Source organism: Epinephelus moara, chromosome 16, assembly GCF_006386435.1.
Source record: "Epinephelus moara isolate mb chromosome 16, YSFRI_EMoa_1.0, whole genome shotgun sequence".
In the NCBI taxonomy this organism is placed as follows: Eukaryota; Metazoa; Chordata; class Actinopteri; order Perciformes; family Serranidae; genus Epinephelus; species Epinephelus moara.
In genome coordinates, this window is record NC_065521.1 from 33695322 (window position 1) to 33717867 (window position 22546).

General features: G+C 40.8%; 2 protein-coding genes across 2 annotated transcripts in view; both read right to left on the reverse strand.

The window, feature by feature from the left end:
* Window positions 1–396: 396 nt before the first annotated feature.
* On the reverse strand, window positions 397–9348 carry LOC126402980 (glycerol-3-phosphate dehydrogenase [NAD(+)], cytoplasmic). Its single transcript, XM_050065360.1, has 8 exons — window positions 9191–9348; window positions 6481–6658; window positions 6235–6375; window positions 5925–6063; window positions 5298–5410; window positions 3031–3267; window positions 1589–1695; window positions 397–1483 (listed from the first exon to the last, which is right to left on the reverse strand). The coding sequence occupies exons 1-8, from the start codon at window positions 9232–9234 to the stop codon at window positions 1387–1389; spliced, it is 1056 nt and encodes a 351-aa protein (XP_049921317.1). The 5' UTR covers window positions 9235–9348; the 3' UTR covers window positions 397–1386.
* A 6217-nt stretch (window positions 9349–15565) lies between these two features.
* The window catches only part of LOC126402979 (acid-sensing ion channel 1-like), a 76344-nt gene continuing 69363 nt past the window's right edge, over window positions 15566–22546 (reverse strand). Inside the window, exons 8-10 of the mRNA XM_050065359.1 lie at window positions 22188–22279; window positions 22016–22095; window positions 15566–20615 (exon numbers count right to left, since the gene is read on the reverse strand). Of these exons, the coding sequence (XP_049921316.1) occupies window positions 20496–20615; window positions 22016–22095; window positions 22188–22279 (292 nt within the window). The 3' untranslated portion in view covers window positions 15566–20495. The remainder of the gene's footprint in view (window positions 20616–22015; window positions 22096–22187; window positions 22280–22546) is intronic.

Consider the following 22546-nt stretch of genomic DNA (forward strand, 5'->3'; position numbering starts at 1 on the left):
AAAATCATGAAAAAAAATTCATAGTATAGTATGTTACCAAAAATTATGAAAAAAATTCATAGTATTGTATGTCATGAAAAATCATGAAAAAAAAGTCAGTATGTCATGAAAAATCATGAAAAAAAAGTCATAGTATAGAAACAGATCATGGTGTAGCATGTCATAAAAATGTTTGGATGGAAATGGGGTGTTGGAAGAGTAGCATGCGTCATTTAAAAAACAGCACACTATATGAAGTGTGAGCGCAGCATGGGAGTGGTCATGCTAGAGACGTTGGATGTGCTCAGAGCAGACAGGCTTTGGAGAAGGAGCTGCTGTGTGAGGAGGAGCTGCTGTGTGGTTACAATAGAGATAACTACCTTTCTAATGCAATAGAGTCAAGAATGATTCCAGTGATGATTTGACAACAGAATTAGTTTATTCACAGATACGTGTTGACATAATTTCCAACGTACTTGGTGGACATGGGGTCAGGCAGGTTCACATTAACAAATGGCATTGTTGACGGACGTAAAGAAGTCTTTGGTTGGACAGAAAACAAAACAAAACAAAAAAAAAAACAGTGGCCAAGATTTAGCAACCGTGCATTCTAAGGCACTTGCATTTTCTTGTTAAAAACAGTTGCTGTGCGTTCGACAGTATGGTAATATACAGTACAGGACAGGAAATATAGTGGTTCATGTAAGACACTTTGGGCACACACACAGACATAATGAGGTGAGGTATTACATCTATTATTAAATAAATTGTGATGGACAGGCATTCACTGGACGGCACCATTCACATTAGATAATGATAATCCCCTCTACAGAAGGCTTTCAACAGGTCTCTGCCCTGAGTGGTCGGCCCTGCCAAAATCTGAATGCATGATGTGGTGCCATATAAACATTGTACAAAGGTGTTATCAACTGAATGGCAGTCAAGGGTTGATTAAAACAGGAGTCAGCCAGAGACAGTTTTAAGAACATTTCGATATCAAATCAAGTCTCTACATCTATATTAGTGTTTTAAACTCGGTTGCCGTCTACAAAAGTGACATCATGCATACTGATTTTAGAGAAAAAAAGAGATCTCAGGCAAAAAGAGCTCTCTGAGCGTCACACGGAGACTGAAAATCCAATTATCCTTCAAGTTTCATGTATGACAGGAAATAAAAGAAAGCACTTAAAAGAAACTCAGTGTTAAGGACAAAGTAGAGGGCTTAACACACAAATGTTATGCAACCTCTCCGAAAGAGTGAACGTGGACTGCACTCGCTGGCTGGAGTCGTTTGGTTGCACGACAGCTGTGGAGTGACTGGTCATCCCCCCGACTATTTGTGACGGGTAACAGGTGAGGAATGGTAATGTTCTCCGTTCAGAAGGCACTTGGTCAGTTTGTTGTTGTTTACATGTGCTCTGGGTGGTTCTGCAAACAGCTTATGAACTCTGTGACTGGATGGCCCTGATAGCAGATCTGATACACTGCGTTGAACAGCGGGAACCTGGGAGGAAGGAGGAGGCGTTGTTGAGTGCAAAAAATAAAGCTGGACTGATGTATTTCTGACCATCTGTGAGATTCTGTGTTTTAATGTTGCTGCTCAACTTACTTGTCCACTAGGTCTTTGTGCTTGAGGATGAGATAGACCTCAGCTGCTGTGGCTGGTCCCTGCAGCTTCTGACCGTTCAGCATCTCTTTCTCCAGCTCCTCAATGGACTGAGAAGAAACATGACAGGCAGAAGTGTGAACTCTTGTTACATGGGAACAAACATGTCCCAATTTTACTTTTTATTTTATGACTTCAATTTTACTACAGACTGTATAAAACAATGGACGTGGCCACTGTGACACCACCTATTGGTTTGTGAACTCCTGTTTTGAAGCCTCCAGTTTGGCATTTATTAACAGTCACTATCTTGGATTTTTGGAGCCAGAGATGACCATATTTTGACCAAAAGATCGGAGCCAACACTAATGCTAGCTGCTAGCTTGGTTAGCACAGTGCATTTACAGTCTATTTGAAGTGTGATAGTGCAAATGCTAATTTTCGCAAGCAAAAAAACAGGCTTAAAACCATTTAAACAAAGTGTATTTATTGGAAAAACTGAACAGTCGACTCCTTTAAGGGTCGTTGGTACAATAAAATGCTAAACAAGACTTTTCTTGGGCAGAGATATTTTGTGATGCCAGATTCACATTGTCACCATGGTAGTGACTTTTCAACAGACAGCACCAAGCTGTCACTCAAAGCAGCCACACCCTTAATTATGCGTAACTTTAAGCCTTAATAAAAGTAAACGAGTGCATTATATAAAACCCCCCCCCCCCCAGCCCTACCAGGCTGTAAACATGTTTATTTCTGCTGTAAAGTTGAACATTTTAACATGGGGCTCTGTGAGGATTGACTCGCTTCTAGTGCCAGCCTCAAGTGGCCATTAGATGAACTGCAGTTTTGGGCACTTAGCATTAGCTTAATTTTGAATTTTACAACCTTTGGTATGGTCCAGCATGCCTAAACAATTTTTTTCCAAGTTTATTAATTTCATAAAGTATTTTATTTTAATGCTGCACTATTATTTGTCCCTTCAGTTATATTACAAAGGTTGGAGCTTTTATTTAGAAAGAGTTGTGCTGGTATGAAGAGAGTGTGTCTTCAGAGTAAAAGTTCAAAATGGTTTATAAAACAAGATATCACAGTTTGTGGTGGATGTTATTTTCAAGCTATTATTAAGGATTATTAAAGACAGTGATGTTTTTATTTTAGTTTTCCCTCTAAGCTCTTGTCGTATGGTCCTGGGCTTAAACTGTGTACTTTGCTCTGCTATAAAGCTTCTATGAACCATCAGCTGAAGAGTTACATAATCATCCAGTCAGTGACACAACACAGACCACCTCTTTTATTTAGTTATTTATTGCATTTGTCAACAAACCAAAAGCAATCATCATGTCTGGCTGCTGAATCTGATCATTTCTTAAAACCCACACAAGTTGGACAAATGTCCTTTTCTCAAAAACAGTAAAAGCATTTGACAATTGAATAAAAGCTCTCACCTTCCCCGTCTTCACAAAAGCTTCAGCGACTTTGCGGTTGCGGCCACCATAGCAGGTTGTAATGAGGTCGGCCACACCACAGCTCTCCAGGAAGGTTGCAGAGGACACGGGACCAGCGGTGCAGAAAATGCGGGCGAAGGCAATCATCTCCATCAGGCCCAACCTGATCACTGCTGCCTTTGTGTTGTCTCCGAAGCCCAGACCATCACAGAAACCGGCTCCGACCGCGACAATGTTCTGAGGGACAGACGAGGAGGGAAAGTGTTAGCAAAGAGCTAGAGACACAATGTTAAAAATAACAGTTATTTATTACCTTGTTCTTTTATATATCTCAATATGACGCTGAATAATGGCAAGAGAAGTGTTTTTTAGAACGTTATGATGTCACAGTGAAGCTGACCTTTGACCTTTTGGATACAAAATGTCATTACTTTATCATTATTTTATGCAGTTAGACATTTGTGTGAAATTTTGTCATAATTAGTGTACGAATTCTTGAGTTGTAGCCAAAAACATGCTTTCCTTAAACCACCAAAATCTAAATCAGTTCATAGTTGAGTCCAAGTGAACATTTGTGCAAAAAAAAAATTCCCTCAAAGTGTTCCTGGGTTATCGCGTTCACAAGAAAGAGACAGATGGAAAACCTGAAAACATAACTCCTCTGTTCACAGCTATGACGGCACAGAGGCATAAAAACAGAACAGCAGCAAATCATCATGTCTGAGAAGCTGGAATCAAATCACGCTCCGTCTTTCTTGCTTAAAATTTGATGAATCAGTCACTGTTATAAGTGTTTCAGCTGTAATTTGGTAAAAAGACATTAGGAACAAGTTACATCTATAATGTTAATTTCTATTAAAATGTGTGACGCCTGTGAGAGGATAAATGTCTAATGGCTTTTAACTCACCAGCTAACGACATGAAAAATGTCCCCTCCTAAATATGCCTGCTAAATTAAATGTAAATCTGTAAACGCGGGGCCTTTTTGAAATTGTAAGTACACTGGCTTTATGTTTTATTCAACATTTGGAGTCGGGTGTGTATCCCAGGAGAAGACTTATTCAGTCCGTGTTGCTGCTTAGATTCGAAACACGTCACTTTCTATGATTTGCCAGCATTCTCTTACTGGCAGTATAATCTTGTGTATCTAATAAAGTTGTTTTACCTTTACAAAGATGCATTGTATTTGACAGGAGTGCAGTGGTGGAATGTAACTAAGTAGGTTAGGTCTTTGTCTGGCTCCTGCTCAGCGTACAAAGACTCTCTCATCGCTCATTAAACAGTCAATTGTTAAACTTAACGAAATGTTCCATATTGCATAATCATAATTTAGTGAGATGACTCAGTGTGAGACAAACAGGCTTGTGTTCTGTTCAAAATCACATACTAACATACTGTTCATACCAAGTAAGAGGTCAAAGTGAGTATGTAGTGTGTCAAACAGCAGAGTATGTGGATATCAATGTAGTTGACAACATAGGATGACAACGCAGTTTTGCAAGAATTTCTGATTACAAGATGTGAGCTCACTCAACATACTTAACTGCCTTAAAATGCGCAGCTGCTCTTCAGACCGTCCAATGGCGGACTGTGAGCAATTTAGTAGTTGTCTTTTTCTTCCACCAGTCAAAGTTGCTGGTGAATTCTAAATTCTACCAGCCACCATTTTGTAATCACACTTTTGAGTGTAACTAACTTTTGTGTATTGTTTGTATCACTTTGAAAAAATTAATAAACCAATATAAATTCCTCCCATAGATAGTATTAATCCATTCATCCATCCATCCACGTATCCGGGGGCCAGGTCACGGGGGCAGCAGGCCGAGCAAAGCACCCCAGTCGTCCCTCTCCCCAGCAACACTTTCCAGCTCCTCCTGGGGGACCCCAAGGTGTTCCCAGGCCAGATGAGATATGTAATTCCTCCAGTGTGTTCTGGGTCTGCCCCAGGGCCTCCTACCAGTTACCCATGCCCAACACACGCCCAGGAGGCATCCTGATCAGATGCCTGAACCACCTCAACTGACCCCTTTTGGCACAAAGGAGCAGCGGCTCTACTCTGAGCTCCTTACCCTATCTCTAAGGCTGAGCCCACCAGTGGGGTGGGTGGATGACATGAACAGTCTGCTGGTAATGGCACACTTAATCATTAATTTAGTAGGCTGTATGTCGTACTGACTGTGCAGTATGCAGTACATTAGTATGCAATTTTAAACACAACCATGAGCCCCACTTCTGCAACATGCAGCTGTTTTGTAATAAAAGCTCACCTTCAAGGCTCCACAGATTTCCACCACGTCATACTCCTCTACCACGGTGACTCGGAAGTTGTTGGTCTGCATGAGTTCCTTCAGCAGAGCCCCGTGGTTTTTATTCTTACACCCTGCAAGCATAAATAAAAACAGGTTATCTTATTTTCACCACCATTTAAATTAGTAGACTTTTATTAAAAGTCATGATTAAAACACTGACTGCATCAGCACAGCTGTAATGCTCCAAGGCAAAAAGTGGTATCAGCCAGCTCTGATCCAATAAATAATAATCCTGTCACACACCAACAGTAAACCCATGAAGCATGTCGTCATGTGAGTACACATACATGAAGAAAGCAAATATCAAACTGAACCAACCCGTCTGTCATTTACACAGCAACTTAGAAGCTGATTAAGCTGTCACTTGCATGCTGACAACACTAAAGGGCTGCGTGACACAAACCACAACAAACACGCTTCCTGTTTCAAGGGTAAAACCTGCTTACTGTAACTTTAAAACTGGACCAAAGTGCAACTCTGTCCTGATTAAACAAGAAACCTTCTTCAAAAATAACACCAACCCTATGCTGCGCAATCAAAAAATATGTCAAAGCAAGAAATAAAAAGCAACATAATCAAACTAACCAATGGTGGTCTCGCAGAACTTCTCATCAGCAACCTCATTGGCGATGTTGGCCCCCATCAGCACACTCATGGTGATACCGAGCTTCTCCTGAATCACGTCAGAGATAAGTTTGAGTCCATCAGGTCCCTCGTCGACGCCCTGGAGGAACACAAACACACACACACAAGCTGTGTATTTACATTAAGCCACAGCAGGCTGGTATTTGGGTCAAAGACCACGGCTGGCTTACGGCTGCTCTAAACTCTCTGAGTCATGAAGAAGTGTTGCACCAATATTTAGAAACAAAAAGGTGAAATATTCAAGTCCAACCTTGATGAGCGATATCCCCAGTGCGTCTGTCTTTATCTTCCCCTTTATGGTGTCACACACTTTCCCAACAAACTGGTGCGGGATCACAAACACCAAAATGTCTGCATCACTGGACGCCTCCACCAGATCTGGAACAGCCAGCTGAGGAGGAAGAGGAGGGTGAGGATGATGTTGAGAGAGGAGTGACATACATTTAAGTCTGGTGCTTTAAACACAGAACACTGTTAGAAACCAACGACTTCTTACCACGTTAGCTGGCAGCTTGTGCCCAGGAAGGTACTTCACATTTTCATGGTCAGTGTTGATGATTTCAGTCAGTTTGCGCCCGTTCACCGTCTCTTCAAACACCCACATTTTTACAGTGGTGTCAAAATTGGAATTTTGAGCAGCATTGGCACCCACTATCTTGGCGATGGCAGAGCCCCTGTGTCGTTAATAGTGACAGGTTAGTATCTGATCTACACAAGAGATCGTGTTTACATCCACGATGCATTTATAACCACTGTAAATGAAAAGTTTCTGCACTCCACTGATTTTGCCTTTTAAGTCTTGATGTTCAACAGTTATTTATATCATGTGACTGGTGGTGAGATCATCAGGTCGTTAATAGTCGTGGCTCCACATGTGTTTTCTTTTTGGATCACTCTGGGGTTGCTGCTCTCTGTTCTGCAGCAGGATGACCTGGCAAGCTGCACTCATAAGCTGAAATATGTGGCCATCTGGTGTAGACAAAGCTGCACCAAACTCCATTGAAAATTCTGTTGATTTTCTTTTTACTCATAAGTAATGTTACATAATGCTTTACATGATTTTAAAGCACTCCTCTACTGACTCAGAGCCAACACATTAATTCAGCACAAGAACAACAAACAGCAACAAGCTTTAACTTAATTTCTTTCCAACAATAGACTCAATCCCGAACAAACATTTTAAACATAAAAACAGATGTTTTAGCTATATGCGTGAATTTACAAGAGGACATACAGGATTCATTTATGACTTGAAGTAGACTAGGTAACCTTAAACTACCCAACTGCTGAGTGGAGTTTGGTTTCACCCTGAGGAAACCACCCACTGGAGGCTTCTGTTGACAGGAATGTAGAGCTATGTTCATTGTAAATGACGGCTGTAAAATAACTGACATAAGGAGCGTGAGCCAACATGTTGCATAGCTGTTGTTGCTGACACAGTATGTCCAACTCAAGAGAAATCAAAAGATAAGATCCTCTACTCAACAGTTATGTCACTTTAGTGTTTAATATGATTCATCTCATAATTCAGGGCCACCACATTCATGCAGCATCAAAATATTTAAACCATAATGAGCGTAAACTTAATTTCTTTCCAACAACAGCTACCAAGCACTGGGTAAAAAACAGACTTTTTTAACTAGGTTAATAAAATACACCTGTTTGGCTGATAAACTCAAGCTATGTACAGAATTACAAGAGGACTTTAAGGATTCATTTTTGGCTCTAAATTATGTTTATAATTCTGGGATTTTGAAGTACACAAAGTAACTTAAAACTACATTCAACAGTTGGCTGTTGGACTGAACCCAAAGGCTCATTAAAGGCTTCTGCTGGCAAGAATGTAAAGCCATACCCACTGTGGATAGGTAAAATAACATTAAAATATTTCTACTGTAGGTGCTTACATATATTTCTCTAGCTGATACAGTACGCCGAACTCCATTGACAAACCTGCTTTATGTTAATTTACTGAACAGCAATGTTACACAGAGTTAAACATAATTTTAGGTCACTCTTAGTATAAATTGGGGCCAACACATGAATTCGGCATAAAACACATAATGCACCAGCAATCTTCTTGATTTCTTTAAAACAATAGCTACATTCCTGTACAAACAGTGTATAAAAACAGATGTTTTTAACTAATAAAGTAAACACAGTTTGGTTGATAAACTAAAGCTATATGCCGAATTTACTAGAGGACTTAAAGGATTCATTCATGACGAGGTAAACTAAAACTACGGTCAACAGTTGGCTGTTGGATGGAGTTTGGTTTCACCCAGAGGAAGCCATCAGTTTTTGCAGCTGACACACAATGTTGAATTCCATTGACAAACCTGGTGATTTTATGTTCCTTTACTTAACAGCATGTTTAAAGGGTTAATCATGATTTTCAGTCATTGTTCTTATGATATGGGGCTCACACATGAATTCGGCATAAAAACATCAGATAAAACCCAAACTGTTTTTTTAATTACTTCACAGAATGGCTACATTACTGTACAAGCAGAGTCCAGTATAAAAACAGATGTTTTAACTAATAAAGTAAATTAAGTTTGGTTGATCAATTAAAGCTATATGACGAATTTACTAGAGCACTTAAATGATTAATTTATGACTTTAAATCATGTTTTATCCCTCTTGGATTTTGAAGTCGACATGGTAACTTTAAATTATAAGATTACAAAATGGGGTTTGGCGCCACCCTGAGAGAACCATCCATTGAGAGCTTCTATTGGCAAATATGGAGAGCCATGCCCAGACGCAGGCTGCAAAATAATTTTAGCATATTTCTTTTGTAAAGGTGCAAAGGGGAGTACTTCCTTTGTTGACACAGTAACGCTAACGTGGCTAACCTTAGGGCAAAACCCCAGTAACGTTAATCGTGACTGGCATGTGGCCATTTTTCTGTCCACTCAGCTGGTTTCATAGCTCACTAATCAAGGTTAACACTGGCTTATCTCACAGCTAACTAAATGTCACATAGTAGACAGTGGTACAAGTCAAACTTCTGTAATGTCACCATGGAAATGTTGCTAACTGATAGTTAACGTTAGCTTGCTGGTTACCCAGTGATGCTAAATTGGCTAGCAACGGTTCACCGGGTTAACACGCAATGTGTCACACACAGATAAATGACCGCGCACAGCAAAGTTAGCCATGTTTAACAGTTCACACTTCAACACATTAACACATCGACTTGCCAGTTTCCGGAGCCGATGATGCAGACTTTCTTCGGAGCTGCCATTGTGAAGAGGTAAACCGATGAATGAGGGGTTGAACCGACACTGGCCGCCGCCGCTGTGGATCTGCAGTGTGGTTATGCAACACACAATCCGGGCTGCAAGCAGCGCTCCTGTTTTATTGGCCTGTTCGGGGGGAGACACTGACCCGCCCTTTCAAACATGAGCCAAGTCTGGTCATTCATTCATCCAGCTGACGGGAGGTTAGTGGGCTCAAAGTAAAGCGGACAAAAGTCTCAGTGTAAACTCAGCAGACTTAATATTGCTTCATGTTTCATGGTGTAAACAGCTCGGGTTCATGGTGTGATCACAGGATAACAACCTGGACAGCTCATGTTGTTAAAGCTGAACTTACAGGTCAGACATTTAAATACACAGTGGTGGAAATGTGTTGTACTTAAGTACAAGTCTGAGGTACTTGTACTTAAATATTTCCATCTTCTGCCTCCTTATACTTCTACTCTGTCACATTTTGGGAGCCAAGATTGTGCTTTTAGCCAGTGGGGCTCCCAAGGAGGGGCCATGGTCCCCCTGATATAATTGCTTCCCCCACCCTGCCAGCTAAAATAACTGGAGGTCAATATTGGGTGCTTTCAGACCTAGGCCATGTTTACACGAAAACAATCCACTGAAAACAGAATTGTTTCTCATTTTCGTTTTGAAAAAAGTTCCATGTTCAGACGACAGTGTTTTGATAACAAGCGCTGTGCACAGGGATCCGCAAAAATGACCAAAAATGCTGCAGTATATATGCCAGGCCAGTAGTTGGCGGTGTGACACTTACGCTTCCTTCTACAGTGCATAAACAAACAAAATGGCAACTGCATGGACATTTGTCTGGATGGACGACGAGGTGGAGTTGCTACAGTAAATCTACACTTTGCTGGGGAAGCGTTGATAAATTCAATAGGGTGAGCAGCACAAGCAGAGCTCGGGAGTCCGCCATTGTTGTTGTGATGGTCGACTTTCTCGTGCATGCCTAGTGACTGGAAGCGTAATACGCATGTGTGAAAAGTCTCCGTTTTCAGAGGAACTGCATATTGCAAGTTTACATGACAATGTAGACAGTGCCGTTTCCAAAACGTTGTATTTTCAGGCACCCAAAATGCAGCAGTCATGTATACGATCGGCCAAAACACAACTAATGTTTACCGTTTTCAGTTGAAATCGTTGTCGTATAAACAGGACCCTAGAGTTGTCTTGCTTTGGTCCATATCAGGGACTGATTTTGTTACAAAGCTGTATAATTGCCTAGAGTTGGTTCATGTTCTCAAGGCAGCATTTACAAGCGGACCAGATCAAATGCCTGTGAGAAAGCTGGTCAGAATTTCCATGTGGGAAAAATCCAGGAAGTAAACAAACGTTGAAACGAACCGCACTTAGGGGGCAGACAAGCTTGAGTTTGATTGGACTGAACCAAACAGGGCAGGTGTGAAAGCACCCTAAGAGGCTGTCGAGCACTATTTTTTTTATCTAGCACAATGGTAATGGTATCGTGTGAAACTAGTATGGCTGCCCCCAACGAAGAATTTTCCTAGTCAATCAATAGTCATCATTTAAATTCCCACATGGTCCAGTCATATAGGTTTTGATTTATTACTAGCGTTTGGTCGACTATCAGGGGGCAGCCCTAGAAACTAGATAACCTAAGGCATCCATTGGTACCAGCAATGCCAAAATATCTTGTCAGAAAAGGGCCCTAGGTCAGGGATACTCAACCTGCTTTGCCTGGGGGCCACTTTTGCAAAATAACAGGAGGCCAGGGGCCAGCTAATAAACAAACCTTTAGTTGTGCAAGTAAATCTGCATGTGCTAATCTGGCCGCATCTTCAGTGATGTTCCTGAAATCATTGATTGTTTCAGGTCTTTCAACATCACACACCCTCCTCCAGTCGACGACCCAGCTGAGGCTGATCTGACTCCAGCCTGTGTCCAGATAGCTAGCTAGCTACTTTGCCTCCCATCGTTCTCTTCTGAGCCACAGCCTTCTGGAGGCTCTCTCTGCTGCTTCAGTGGTATTGCACGTGGCTCCTCACTCCTTTGATGCCCAGCAAACTGAAGGCTCTGGCAAGAGATTGGGCAGCAAAACCCCTGCATCCAACCTCTACAGGCTTGTTGGCATTCACTGAACAGTCCCTCATGCTTGGTGAGCTTCCTTTTGAAGGCCTCTTCCAAGCAATCTCCCCAAGGCACTGTCAGCTCTAACAGAACCACTTGTTTGGTGGCCTCAAACTGAAGAATGATTTCTGGTCTCAAGGTGGTGGTTACAACATTGTTGTGACACTTCAGTTGTTGCTCAAGGTCCACCAACAGCTGCCAGTCCCTCGCAGAGGCCAGGACGCCTGCAGCTGGTTTTGCAGTGGGTCTTGGCTGCATCCCCACTCTGATGGCCAGCTTGGAGGAGCGGGAACGTTTGGCCCACTCCACTCCATTGCTGGAGGCTCCAGAGATGGCCTCAGGACCTGGTCGTGCCTCCATCTGTACCATCCCTCCCCCAGTGCCTTCGAGCAGCTGCTCAGAATGTGTCCCAGGCTTGGAGCACAGTGGACATGCTGGTGACTCCTGTTTGCATGTTTGATGGGCTGGGAAGCTCAACAAACACAGCCTGTATGAGGAACTTGATCCTCCTGGGCTCTTCTTTCAACAGCACCACCCAGGTCATCCTCCTCTCAGTGGCCTTTTCCCATCTTGTCCACGGCCTCTGTTGCCTCGTGGCTACAGTCCTGCAAGACCTGTCCTCTTCTTATAATATTTACCAGTGTACATAATAACACTGTCCTCATTCATCCAGTCGCAGCAGCCCCACAAAGGACAGCTGTACACAGTGGCGTTTCTAGGATTTTGGTACATTCATGACCTAGCCCAAACCTCTGTCAGGAGATCTTGGAGATCCTCCCCTGGCCCTCTTTTATTAAAATCAATAAGCTCTATTTTAATGTTTTTTATGCATCCTGGCACCTTATTTACATTCAAAATACAAAGGAAATTCCCAGTTATTTTCATTGTGAATTAGAGAATGGTAGGCGGTCCACTTGGCACTCTAGTGCGGGCCAGATTTTGCTCGCCAGCCGCAAGTTGAGTATCAGTGGCCTAAGGAATGCTACAAGTTTGGCTAAATTTTGGTGAGGGAACAAATGATATGGCCATTTTCAAAGGGATTTAAACACCTCGATATCTGAAATGTTTTGTTCCTTACAGTCAATTCAATCCTTCAAATTAAAGCTGTATATTTGTCTTTCTAAGAAAAAGGAAGAGTATGTTTTTGGTGCTACTGCTTCTGTATTTTTACTTGAGTAAAACTTTACTTGCAAGACTTTTTACTTGTAACAAAGGATTTCTACACTGTGGTACTGCCACTATTTCATTAGTCTTTGAACAGAAAAAACAAGCCGCAACAATGGACCCTTTCAAATTACTATATATACTTGCAGTACTTTTACTTATATTTGAGTATTTTTACATCATAGTATTGCTAATTTTATTTCAGTAAATTATCTCAGTAAATCTTTGAATGCTTTTAATGTAATAGAATATTTTAACATATTGCTACTTTAACCTAAAGAAGCCCTGTTGATTTGCCTATAAACCTTTTCATTACATGTCTTCTCGTTGCTTCACCCACACCACACTCACAGGATGTCACTTGTGCTGAATTCCCACTGTGCAAAATGTAGTCGGCACATTAAGAGTCACAAGAGCGACCACACAAAGTTTACTGTGGGAGAACTTATTTGGTCTGGAGGGCTCAAACAAAAGAGGAACTTGTTGCACAAGAGTTGGACCGAGCAGAGGAGTGGGAAGGAACAAACATTTCAGACTCAGCAGGCTGGTTCCTCTGAACAAAATCAGCTGACTTTATTAAAAAGTGGGTTTACAGCCAGTTTTCATGATTATATATTCATGAAGTCAAATGTTTCAATGAGCTACAAGATTTATTGTGTGATTTGTGGTCCAAACTTCACTTGCCTTGTTGATGATTAACAGTGACTCTGAACACATTAATGAAGTAATGCACTCTGATAAGGCCGCAGTCACTGTGCCATCTCGCTGCAGTGTTTTGAAGCTAAATGCTAACATCGACATACTGATGTTGAGCAAGGCCCCATTTCAGAAAGCAGGCTCAACAAACTCTGAGCCTAATCCCGATCTTCGAGTTGACTGAGCCTGAGCTATGAAACTCTTAGTTCTCAGTTCCAGAAAAGCTGATCAGAATCAACTCTGATTATGTTCAGCCTGAGCCTTATTTCACCCCAACTGAATAGGGGATTTTAATGACCGCAAATGTGGACTTCGAACATGTTTGAAAAAAAAAATATGGCAGCTGCGGCTTAACAGTGTGAGGTGTGTTGGCAAAAGACTGCAGAGGGTGTTAGTAGATAATGTGAAGTGATGCGTTAATACGTGTCTAATATACAGAAAATAAAGAAACATTTTTATAGCTTAACAGTGTTCATATATTTAAATATAATTTGCTATATCCTCTTATTCAGCTGTAATCTGATGGGGCCCAAACACACTGGGCAGAAACTCAAAATCAAGATATTATACAGACTGGTAAGAAATTTTGCTTATACTTGCTTTATTCTTGCAATATTAGGCTTATGCTAATTGAAATGACTTCCTATTCATGTAATCTCTTTTATTCTCAGATGGAGCAATGATGGAGAGAGTCTCATAAATGAGCCAATTACACTGTGGAATCTTTAAAGATATGATAACTATTCATAAATCATTGTGTAAAGTATCCACGTAGATTAATTTCTTAGTAACACTGACAACCCTGCAGTTCTGTGGAATTCCTCTGTGATAATCCGTTTTGATTTATGCCCAGGGAAAATCACGAAAACAGCAAAAGTCTTTTCAGAGCCTGAGTCACTTTATTAAAAACTGCTGTCTTGCTGATGTGTTCAGCGTCTCTGATGTTATAAAGAAAACTGCCGTTGGCGAAGAATCGAAGGGCAATGCAGAAAACTTGCTCAGATGGTGATGCGGTGGGAACTGCCCATTGGTTCGACAGCCCATTGGTTCGACATCCCATTGTTCCGACCATATTAAACTCATTGTTCCGAAGTCCGTTCCGAAATCATCATGATGCCCTGTGGTTAAGGTCTGGTTAGGTTTAGGCACAAAAACCACTTGGTTAGGGTCAGGAAAAGATCATGGTGTGGGTTAAAATGAAAAAGAAAGTGACAAACACATAAGCTGTGAGCCTGCTCCGCCTCAAGCCGGTCGCGGCACACCATACGCCCGCCACGAGCCGTTCAGCACCGCGGACAGTCGGACTAATGGGATGTCGAACCAATGGGCTGTCGAACCAATGACATGGACCCGATGCGGTATCTTTCATATAGACACTCCTCTGGGAACGATAAGACGTCCAAACAGGGTCAAATCACCATCTCCTTACGCAGCAGCCTCTGAATAAATTGTGCCTCAACGTCCACGACGTTATTCACGAAAGGAAACACCATGTTTCTCCTTCCTGCTACATGCTCAGCGGGTGGTTAGCCTCAGGCTTAGATGAAGCAAACCTGCCACCCAGCAGGTTTGCTTCACAGAGTGAACTGGCTTTGTGAAACGGAAAACTCAGAGTTTCCCTCATCTCAGGCTGAACATACTCAGAGATTTCACTAATCCTGCTTTCTGAAATAGGGCCCAGGTAAAATGTTTGCCATGTTTAGCATGTTAGTTTAGTGTGTTAGCATGCTAACATTTGCTAATTAGCAAAAAACACAAAGTGCATGTGACGCTGAATGAATGTTGTTAGATGGGAAGTTATTTGTACAGGACAAATTTTGACTTGATGGTGCTAAAAAAAGTACGGGGGAACACCAAAGTTTTTTACAATTCATCCTGAGGAGGACATGACTGGCACGCCACCCAATAGTTTTTGAGAAATTTAACTCAAACCCACAGACCTGAACCTCATGGGGGTGCTAGAGGAAAAGTCAGAGGATCACCAAGGTAATTTTGGTATATCATCTGGGAACCATAAATGTCTGTAGAAAATTTTATGGAAATTGATCAAAGTGTTGTTTCAGTATTTCAGTCTGAACAAAGTGGTGTCATGGCTGACATCCCCAGAGCCGTGACGCAAGCTGAAAATGGTAAACAAGTGCAAAACTGTACAGGAAATTACTGTCATTTAAAATAAAGTTATATCCAGTTTTCATTTCTGGTGTAAATAATGAGACAAACACCTTACAGTGAATAAAAGTAATGTAAAGTTAGCATTTAATCTTTGATATAACAACTGCTTCAAGTTCATTATTTATTTATACATCACCAGACTAAAATAATCATTCTTTCATATCTCAAAATCAAAATGGAAAATTAAACAATGGAGGCAAAAATAAAAGAAAACCTGAAAGCATGGCGGCCGGACGACTTGTTTTGAGATGCATGACGTCATGCAGTGGACGCTGGAAAACAACGGTCCAGCTGTTCAACTGATCATCATTTACAATAAAAGCAGCTGTGACTGTAGCAAAAACAAAAACAAAGATAGAGCCTCATACTTTACCTTTTGATAAATATACTTTAGATAAATAATATGTACAGAAAAATAGACACACAGCTAGTCTATATTAAATAAATACAACGAGAACAACGTCACACAGATCAGACTACGCTAATACACTGAGATTATTATCCAGTATTTACATTACATTACAGTTGATGGCATGATTGTGCTTGATAATAACACTACGCAGCTGTACAGTTCCCATTTCCTGTTAAGAATAACATTGATCTCAATGGGAGTGAGTGCAAGTAGATTAACGCCAACAGAAAAATGTTTGATTTTTGTAAACAGAGTCAGAACAGATACAGTATTAAACATGCACCGCCAGAGCCGACATGTTTACAGACTGACTCATAACAGATACAGTGTTTTGGACACGAGGGCAGCGTTTCAGATTTACCTTATTCAGCTTCTGAATTTGGTGAAATGTTGTCACCACACACACACACACACACACACACACACACACACACACAAAAATAAGTAACAGACAACCACACACACTACACTGCAGATTGTTCATCGACGGACCACGTTTAAGACGCCTACTGTACAGTGCTACATGCAACTGAGAGCCCCCAGAATATGGCGAAACACATTCAACATATTTGTACTCGTTAATGTCTTCTTGCCATGTGAACACACACCTCAAGATAAATTCTATTGAATGTGATGAACAGCATCTGCATGTATGACACTCCCTTAAAATAATTGTTTTGAACTCCTGTCAGGAAACACATGTTTATATTTTTAATGTCTCTACAGTATGCAGTGATTGTCATTAAAAGGGAATTTGAAGGCAAATCATTCACTAAGTAGCACCACATGGAGAAGAGCTTTTTAAATACTTGTTCATTATATGGTTTGTGTACGTTAAATGTTGTTGCTGTGTATCCATGCATCTGCTTTATATGTTAAGATACTTGTTTTAGATCATCTGACATGAAGGGTAACGTCAGTATTTTTCAGCTTGGACCCAATTTTCCCATTTTTTTGGTGTCTAAGAGACGAATGGAAACAACAGTTTTTATGTAGCGGCAGCTGTGAAACAGGCTGTAAAGTAATCACTTGAGGCAACTGTGTACTGTAAATTTACAGCTGCAAAAACGGTCTGTTTTGCTGCCAACAACAGTGGCAGTCCTTGTTCATATGGTACCCGAGGCGAGCTTTCCCCCGCCCCCCAAAAAAACATGTTGTTTGCTGCAGCTCAACGTTCAAAGTACTGCAGGTTTATTACTAAAATGCAAATTAACAACCTAGCTAACAGTAAAAAACGAAATAAAATATGTGCTAATTTGCTTTCAGTAACATGTTGCACATGTGTTGGAGTAATCATATAAATCATAAAATAATTCTAAATTAACTTGTTCAGAGGAATAAACAATAAAATAATATATGACATTGTAAAATGATAATAAAATGTTGAAATTAACTTTCTAATTGAACTAGGGTTCTCCGATTTTGAAATTCTTGGCCAATACTGATACCAGTGTTTAAAATAACAATTTTGCCAATTGTTATTTCTTCTTTTGTGCCAAGGAAACACAAAAATCTACGCTTAAAAAAAAGAAAGAAATGAAGAGTTTGGAAGTCATTCAGTCCTTCCTACCTTTAAATGAGCACAAATTCAATAATACACATTTATGAGACAACCTTTACATAACCTTCTCTCACATGAAAAAAGTTTTTTAAAAAATAAGCACAAAGCCTTTTTACTATATATGATACATGATAAGTGTAACGAGCTCGGGAGGGGTGCGGCAGGAACCCAGAAAAAAGGCCTCTCTATTATTCAGTAGGCTTTGCTATTTAGTTATGTTGTTGTGCCTTATGTCATATTTCAAAAATAAAAATAGTAATAGTATTAGTAAAGAATAATAAAAGATAAACTTTTTTTTTTGTTTCTTTCCTCGTGTGGAGCCCCCCATGGATGACCACATTCTTCACATTCGCTTATACTGCCTACAGTATGCCACAGGCTGCACTGAACAACATTATGTCAGTGGAAAAATAAGCACTTTCAGGCCTGGGCCACACCGCCTGTGTGAGCAGTGTGTGTACGTCATGGAACCTCTTGTTTTTTTGCAGTGTCCATGTTAACAGGTTAGAGCAGCCACACTGCCCATATGAGTAGCGCTGCTCAGGTGTGAACATCTAGAGAGTCTTGCCTATTTTTTCTGTGGCGTGTGCAATATTCAGCAAAATTGGGCAGTGAAAATGGTCGTTTGATAATCATATTGACATCATACCACCTTTAACTACAGTTTTAAAAGTTGATCACAGACATGAAAAATTATTCTTATCTCAACACTTCCTGGTGACAACGTTTCTGTCAACAGAGCCCCTTCATCTGTTAACACAAGGCTTTTTATTGTGCATTTGTTGACAATGCAGTGGTTTGCACGGCTCCATGAATGAGTGGAGTGTCTGCTTTTAATTGTGGAAATACAGTTGTTATAGAAACACACAGCTCTGCAGCAGCTACATCATCTGTATAAACACTGCAGGTGCCGCAGCAATTCAATGAGGCAGCTGTCACCTACTGCTCACGCAAGCAGTGTGGCCCAGGTATTACAGGATACACACTGACTGTGTAAACATGCGTGGAGTGGTTACACTGCAGCCTGTTGTGCAGCAGCCCTCTTGCTCAACTGGACTGCTTTTAAAAATTAGTTGGACAAACATGGAAAATGGTGTCCAGGTTGAAAAATACCAAAGTTGCCCTTTTATGGCAAAAGTCACATTTTGAGAAATATGTACGTCTGCTCTTTAGAGCAGGATGAGCAGATTGATATTGCTCTCATGTATGAGTATAATATACAGACTGTATAAAATAACAGACGTAGCTACCATGACATCACCCATTGGTTTGTGGACTGCTGTTGTAGTCACAGATCTCAGATCAGTACACTGAGGGTTAATCAGTTTACTTGGTCTGATATGATCAGTAGCTTATGATGGCAAACTTGAGTTAGATACTGCTGCACTACACTACATACTAGAGATGGACATGAGTACTCGAACACTCGTTTGAACGTCAGCATTTGTTAAATGTATTGAGTAATCACCGCCCAACCTCCCAGATGTGAATATGACTTTTATATATTTTTTTTTTACTAGGTAAATTCATATTTCATTGTAGAGCTGCATGCAACATATTGCTTCGCTTAACACCTCCTACCCTGCTGTCGCTCTCTCTCTGGTTATCATAAGACACTGGGAGACAACTGCTGCAAGACTGTGAGCTTCATACTGGGGAACAGTTGGTTAAAGATCACCCACATTCACACATACAGACAGGGCTAACTGTTAGCATAATACAGCTAGCCTAACGTTATCTAAGGGTTATTAATCGGACAGAGGCAATCTGTTTTGGTGATGGTGTGAGCTGCTGCTGCTGTATTAGCTCGTGCTAACTGGGCAGATGTTGAAGTGACCGAGAGGAGAGCAGCTCAGCGACAGTATGTCAGCTCTGCGTCTAACCTATGTTACGTCAACGGCAGCAACAATGGTTTAATAGGCTAATTGAAACCTGTCTGTTTAATAAATTAATCTCAAATTGCACTTGTTTTCCGTTCCTATTCTTACATTAGATTTTTTTAGTACTTTTTAATAATTCAATGCAAGCAGTGGCACATGGAAGTTCCTAAAAACGTCCATCCCTACTTCATACCAGCATTTATTATCCTGGAATAGTCCTTTAACCGTGGCCTTTTTCACAGCGAACATTTTGACTTGTCATAGCAGGAAAAACACAGGTGCTATAATTAATACTATTAAAATGGCTCTGTTCTATTCAAGTGTCCCACTAAGCCATGACAGTGTGACAGCGAGCAAGGCTACACAATAATGGGACCCTGTAACTGAAGTAGCTAAACAGAATTCAGCCATCATTAATTTTATTATTCCCACCTTTGATTTTCCTACTGCGACATGTCAAAATGTCCTCTGCTAAAAAGACCTGAGACTGCTGCTCAGTAAGTGTTACGTGGGGGGTTCTTTTTTCAGCCTGTTCTGCTCATTTCTATACATGGAAATGACCTTTTTTATTATTAATTTGCTTGGCTTGTAAATTTTTAAGGGTGCTGTCACGCTGCGAGATGAGGTAGTACAGTATATCGGCAAAATGCTCAGGTTTTAACAAGGGGAGCCATCAGTCATAGCACAAGGTCGGATTACACAAATGTAAAAATGGAAAACTGGTGGACAAGTTAAGAACAAAAAAGGTGATGAAAGCAAACCTCAAAGGGCAGAAATTAAAGAATGTGCAGCACTCACATGCAAATACAGAAAACACATCTAAAATAACAACATTTTGTGAGGGGAAACAAACCTGTCACAGAAAGTATTTTACAAAGAACTCCCCCAGATTGACAGATGACGAACACCACCACACAGCTGGGTATCTAATGCTGATTTACTGAACACAGATGAGCCTCAGCTCAGTTCATGCCCTCATTTACTGTATCTGTTACTATGTCTGGAGAAGCTGATGACCATGCAGTTATTCTGACATTTTTGAATTCAACATATTTGATCTCTGGTTTCTGCTGTCCTGCTGTCCATGTGGCTCCTCCTCATGTCAGCCACAAGCTGTATTCACCTCACAAACCGTAACCAGGCACAGTTAAGACACTTCACTCTGTTTGCTCCCGCAGTCTGGAAAACTGCAACGAACAAAGTCCATTAAAACCGCTCAGAGACAAGAGAGTGCGGCGGCTCCCTCCTCGCCGCGGCAGAAGCCTAATGAAAGTTACTGACGTGACACTTGACGTCGTCTAAGCTCAGGACCGTCCCCTGGTCGTTGTTGTTGTTGTGCTTGTGCTTCTTATCGGAGCAGCGACACAACTTGTACTTTATCACCTGAGTGGGTTACAAACAGAGCAGGTCATTACGACAACCTGACATTTGTGGCTCAATAAAGTTCAAAGGAAAAAAGAGACAGCGTGGCCACTGATACTGAGGTCAAGTATCTACAACACAATAAAACGTTTTATTCTCATAACTCCTTTAAATGCTGTTTCAAATGAAATAAAACAGTGGTGGAAAATACTGTCTCCTCCATGTCAAGTCAAATTTAAACATGGCCCTCATTTATCTAACGTGCAAACCAGTACAGAAATCATATAACGATACTGTTCACGTGTGATTCATAAAACATTCTATCTCGACCATCACGATGTAGGAATGCTCAGGCATTTAAATATCCTGCCCTAATATATTCTTGGTGTAGAGGCCTTGTCCCTAGAGTTTACTACGTGAAGAGGCATAAAACAGACAAGACGAGAAACTTATCTGAGGTAGAAATGTAAACGCTGACACCCTAGGTCCAATTTAACCCACCAGTTCTATTTGGCAGCCTGAAAACTGGTATCAAAAGACGTCGGAAAAACACAGTATGACATTAGCAGAACACTAAACTACAGAAGAATCAGTAAGGAAGGAAAAGGAGAGAGCAGCTGTCTGTGGTCACCACATGTAAAACCATTCCCTTTTTGGAGGTTGTCTTGCGTTTGCCTCTCCACTGCACCTGTTGTCACTTTCATTTGCACCAAAGCAGATGGAAGTGATTCACAATCACTTGTGCTTCTTAAATGGACAGATTATGAGGATTAAGTGTTCCCTTAATTTTTTTTTTTGTGGCCGAGTGTATGTTGTCCGCTTCCATTAGGGGCATAACAGGTGGATGAAGGAGGCACAGACACACCACCTGTGCCCTTGCTAGACACCGGTAAAAATGTAATCACCTAGGCTACTAGTATTTAGGGTTTATTTATTTCTCCTTAATGGTGTTTTAATGATAAATGATATTAACATGCTTTGGTTTGTCAGTGTTAAAAAAAGTTCAGATCAAGTACAACTGTGCACCAGTGGTGTTTAGCCTTTGCTCAGCTTAGAGCCCGTCCCACAGAGCCACGCAACTCTGAGTTGTCTTAAGAGCATGCGTCGAGGTGGGCCTTTAAAACATATGTTCTCATAGGCTATACATTTTTAAGTGATTAATATGTGGCTGCAAATACTTACATACCAGTCAGAATACGATCTAATAACAATTCTGCGACTACAGCTTTGTTTTGTAAATGAGGGCCACTGAATCTAAAACTAGTGGTATCTGTTTATAAGATACAACCATGTGTACATTTTACAGCTCCTCTAAGGTTGCTAAAACACCCACGTTCCCACCCACTACAAGATCTCTGCTTCCTCAGTGGTCCAGTAGCTACAGCTCTACATGCAGCGGGATTCTTCTGTCTGAGTCTCACCTCGTAAAGGTAGTCAAATATCTCCAGAATGGTGAGTATGCTCGCCCCGATAAAAAGTCCCATCTGACCACCGATATCACCTGGAGTAATAAGACACAAGCGGATTAAAAACTTCATCTAACATAAAGACAGAAAGATAACTTGTTCACAGTGTATAATGGAACTAATGTACCTAGAAGTCCAGCCACTTCATAAGCCTTCTTCTGTTCAATAGTTTCATAGTTGAGAGCCTCAAAAAAGATGTCTAGAACCAGAATGTTCTCCCTGTGGAGAAAAAGTCAGACATTAATATTCCACTGTAGGTAACAACTTTACTTTAAATCATGAAAGCACTTATTAAATGTTTCTATACTGCTTATATATGCTAAAGAGATGGTCTTAAAGTCAAGTATTAGCCCATCATATATTTGCTTTGATTCATAAATGTATTGTCTGTATTTATGAATTAAATATAGAATAATGTATGTGACATTTTTGCTTTTATATCTTGTTTTTTTTCCCCCTTTAAAGCCAAAACATATATTGTATAAA

Excerpts from the sequence above, each read along its gene's own strand:
- LOC126402980 (XM_050065360.1), bottom strand. The coding sequence starts at position 9,234 with ATGGCAGCTCCGAAGAAAGTCTGCATCATCGGCTCCGGAAACTG. Across the intron at positions 5,411-5,924 it reads GTTCTGCGAGACCACCATTG|GGTGTAAGAATAAAAACCAC; the intron begins GTTAGTTTGATT and ends TTATGCTTGCAG. Across the intron at positions 3,268-5,297 it reads AAATCTGTGGAGCCTTGAAG|AACATTGTCGCGGTCGGAGC; the intron begins GTGAGCTTTTAT and ends TCTGTCCCTCAG.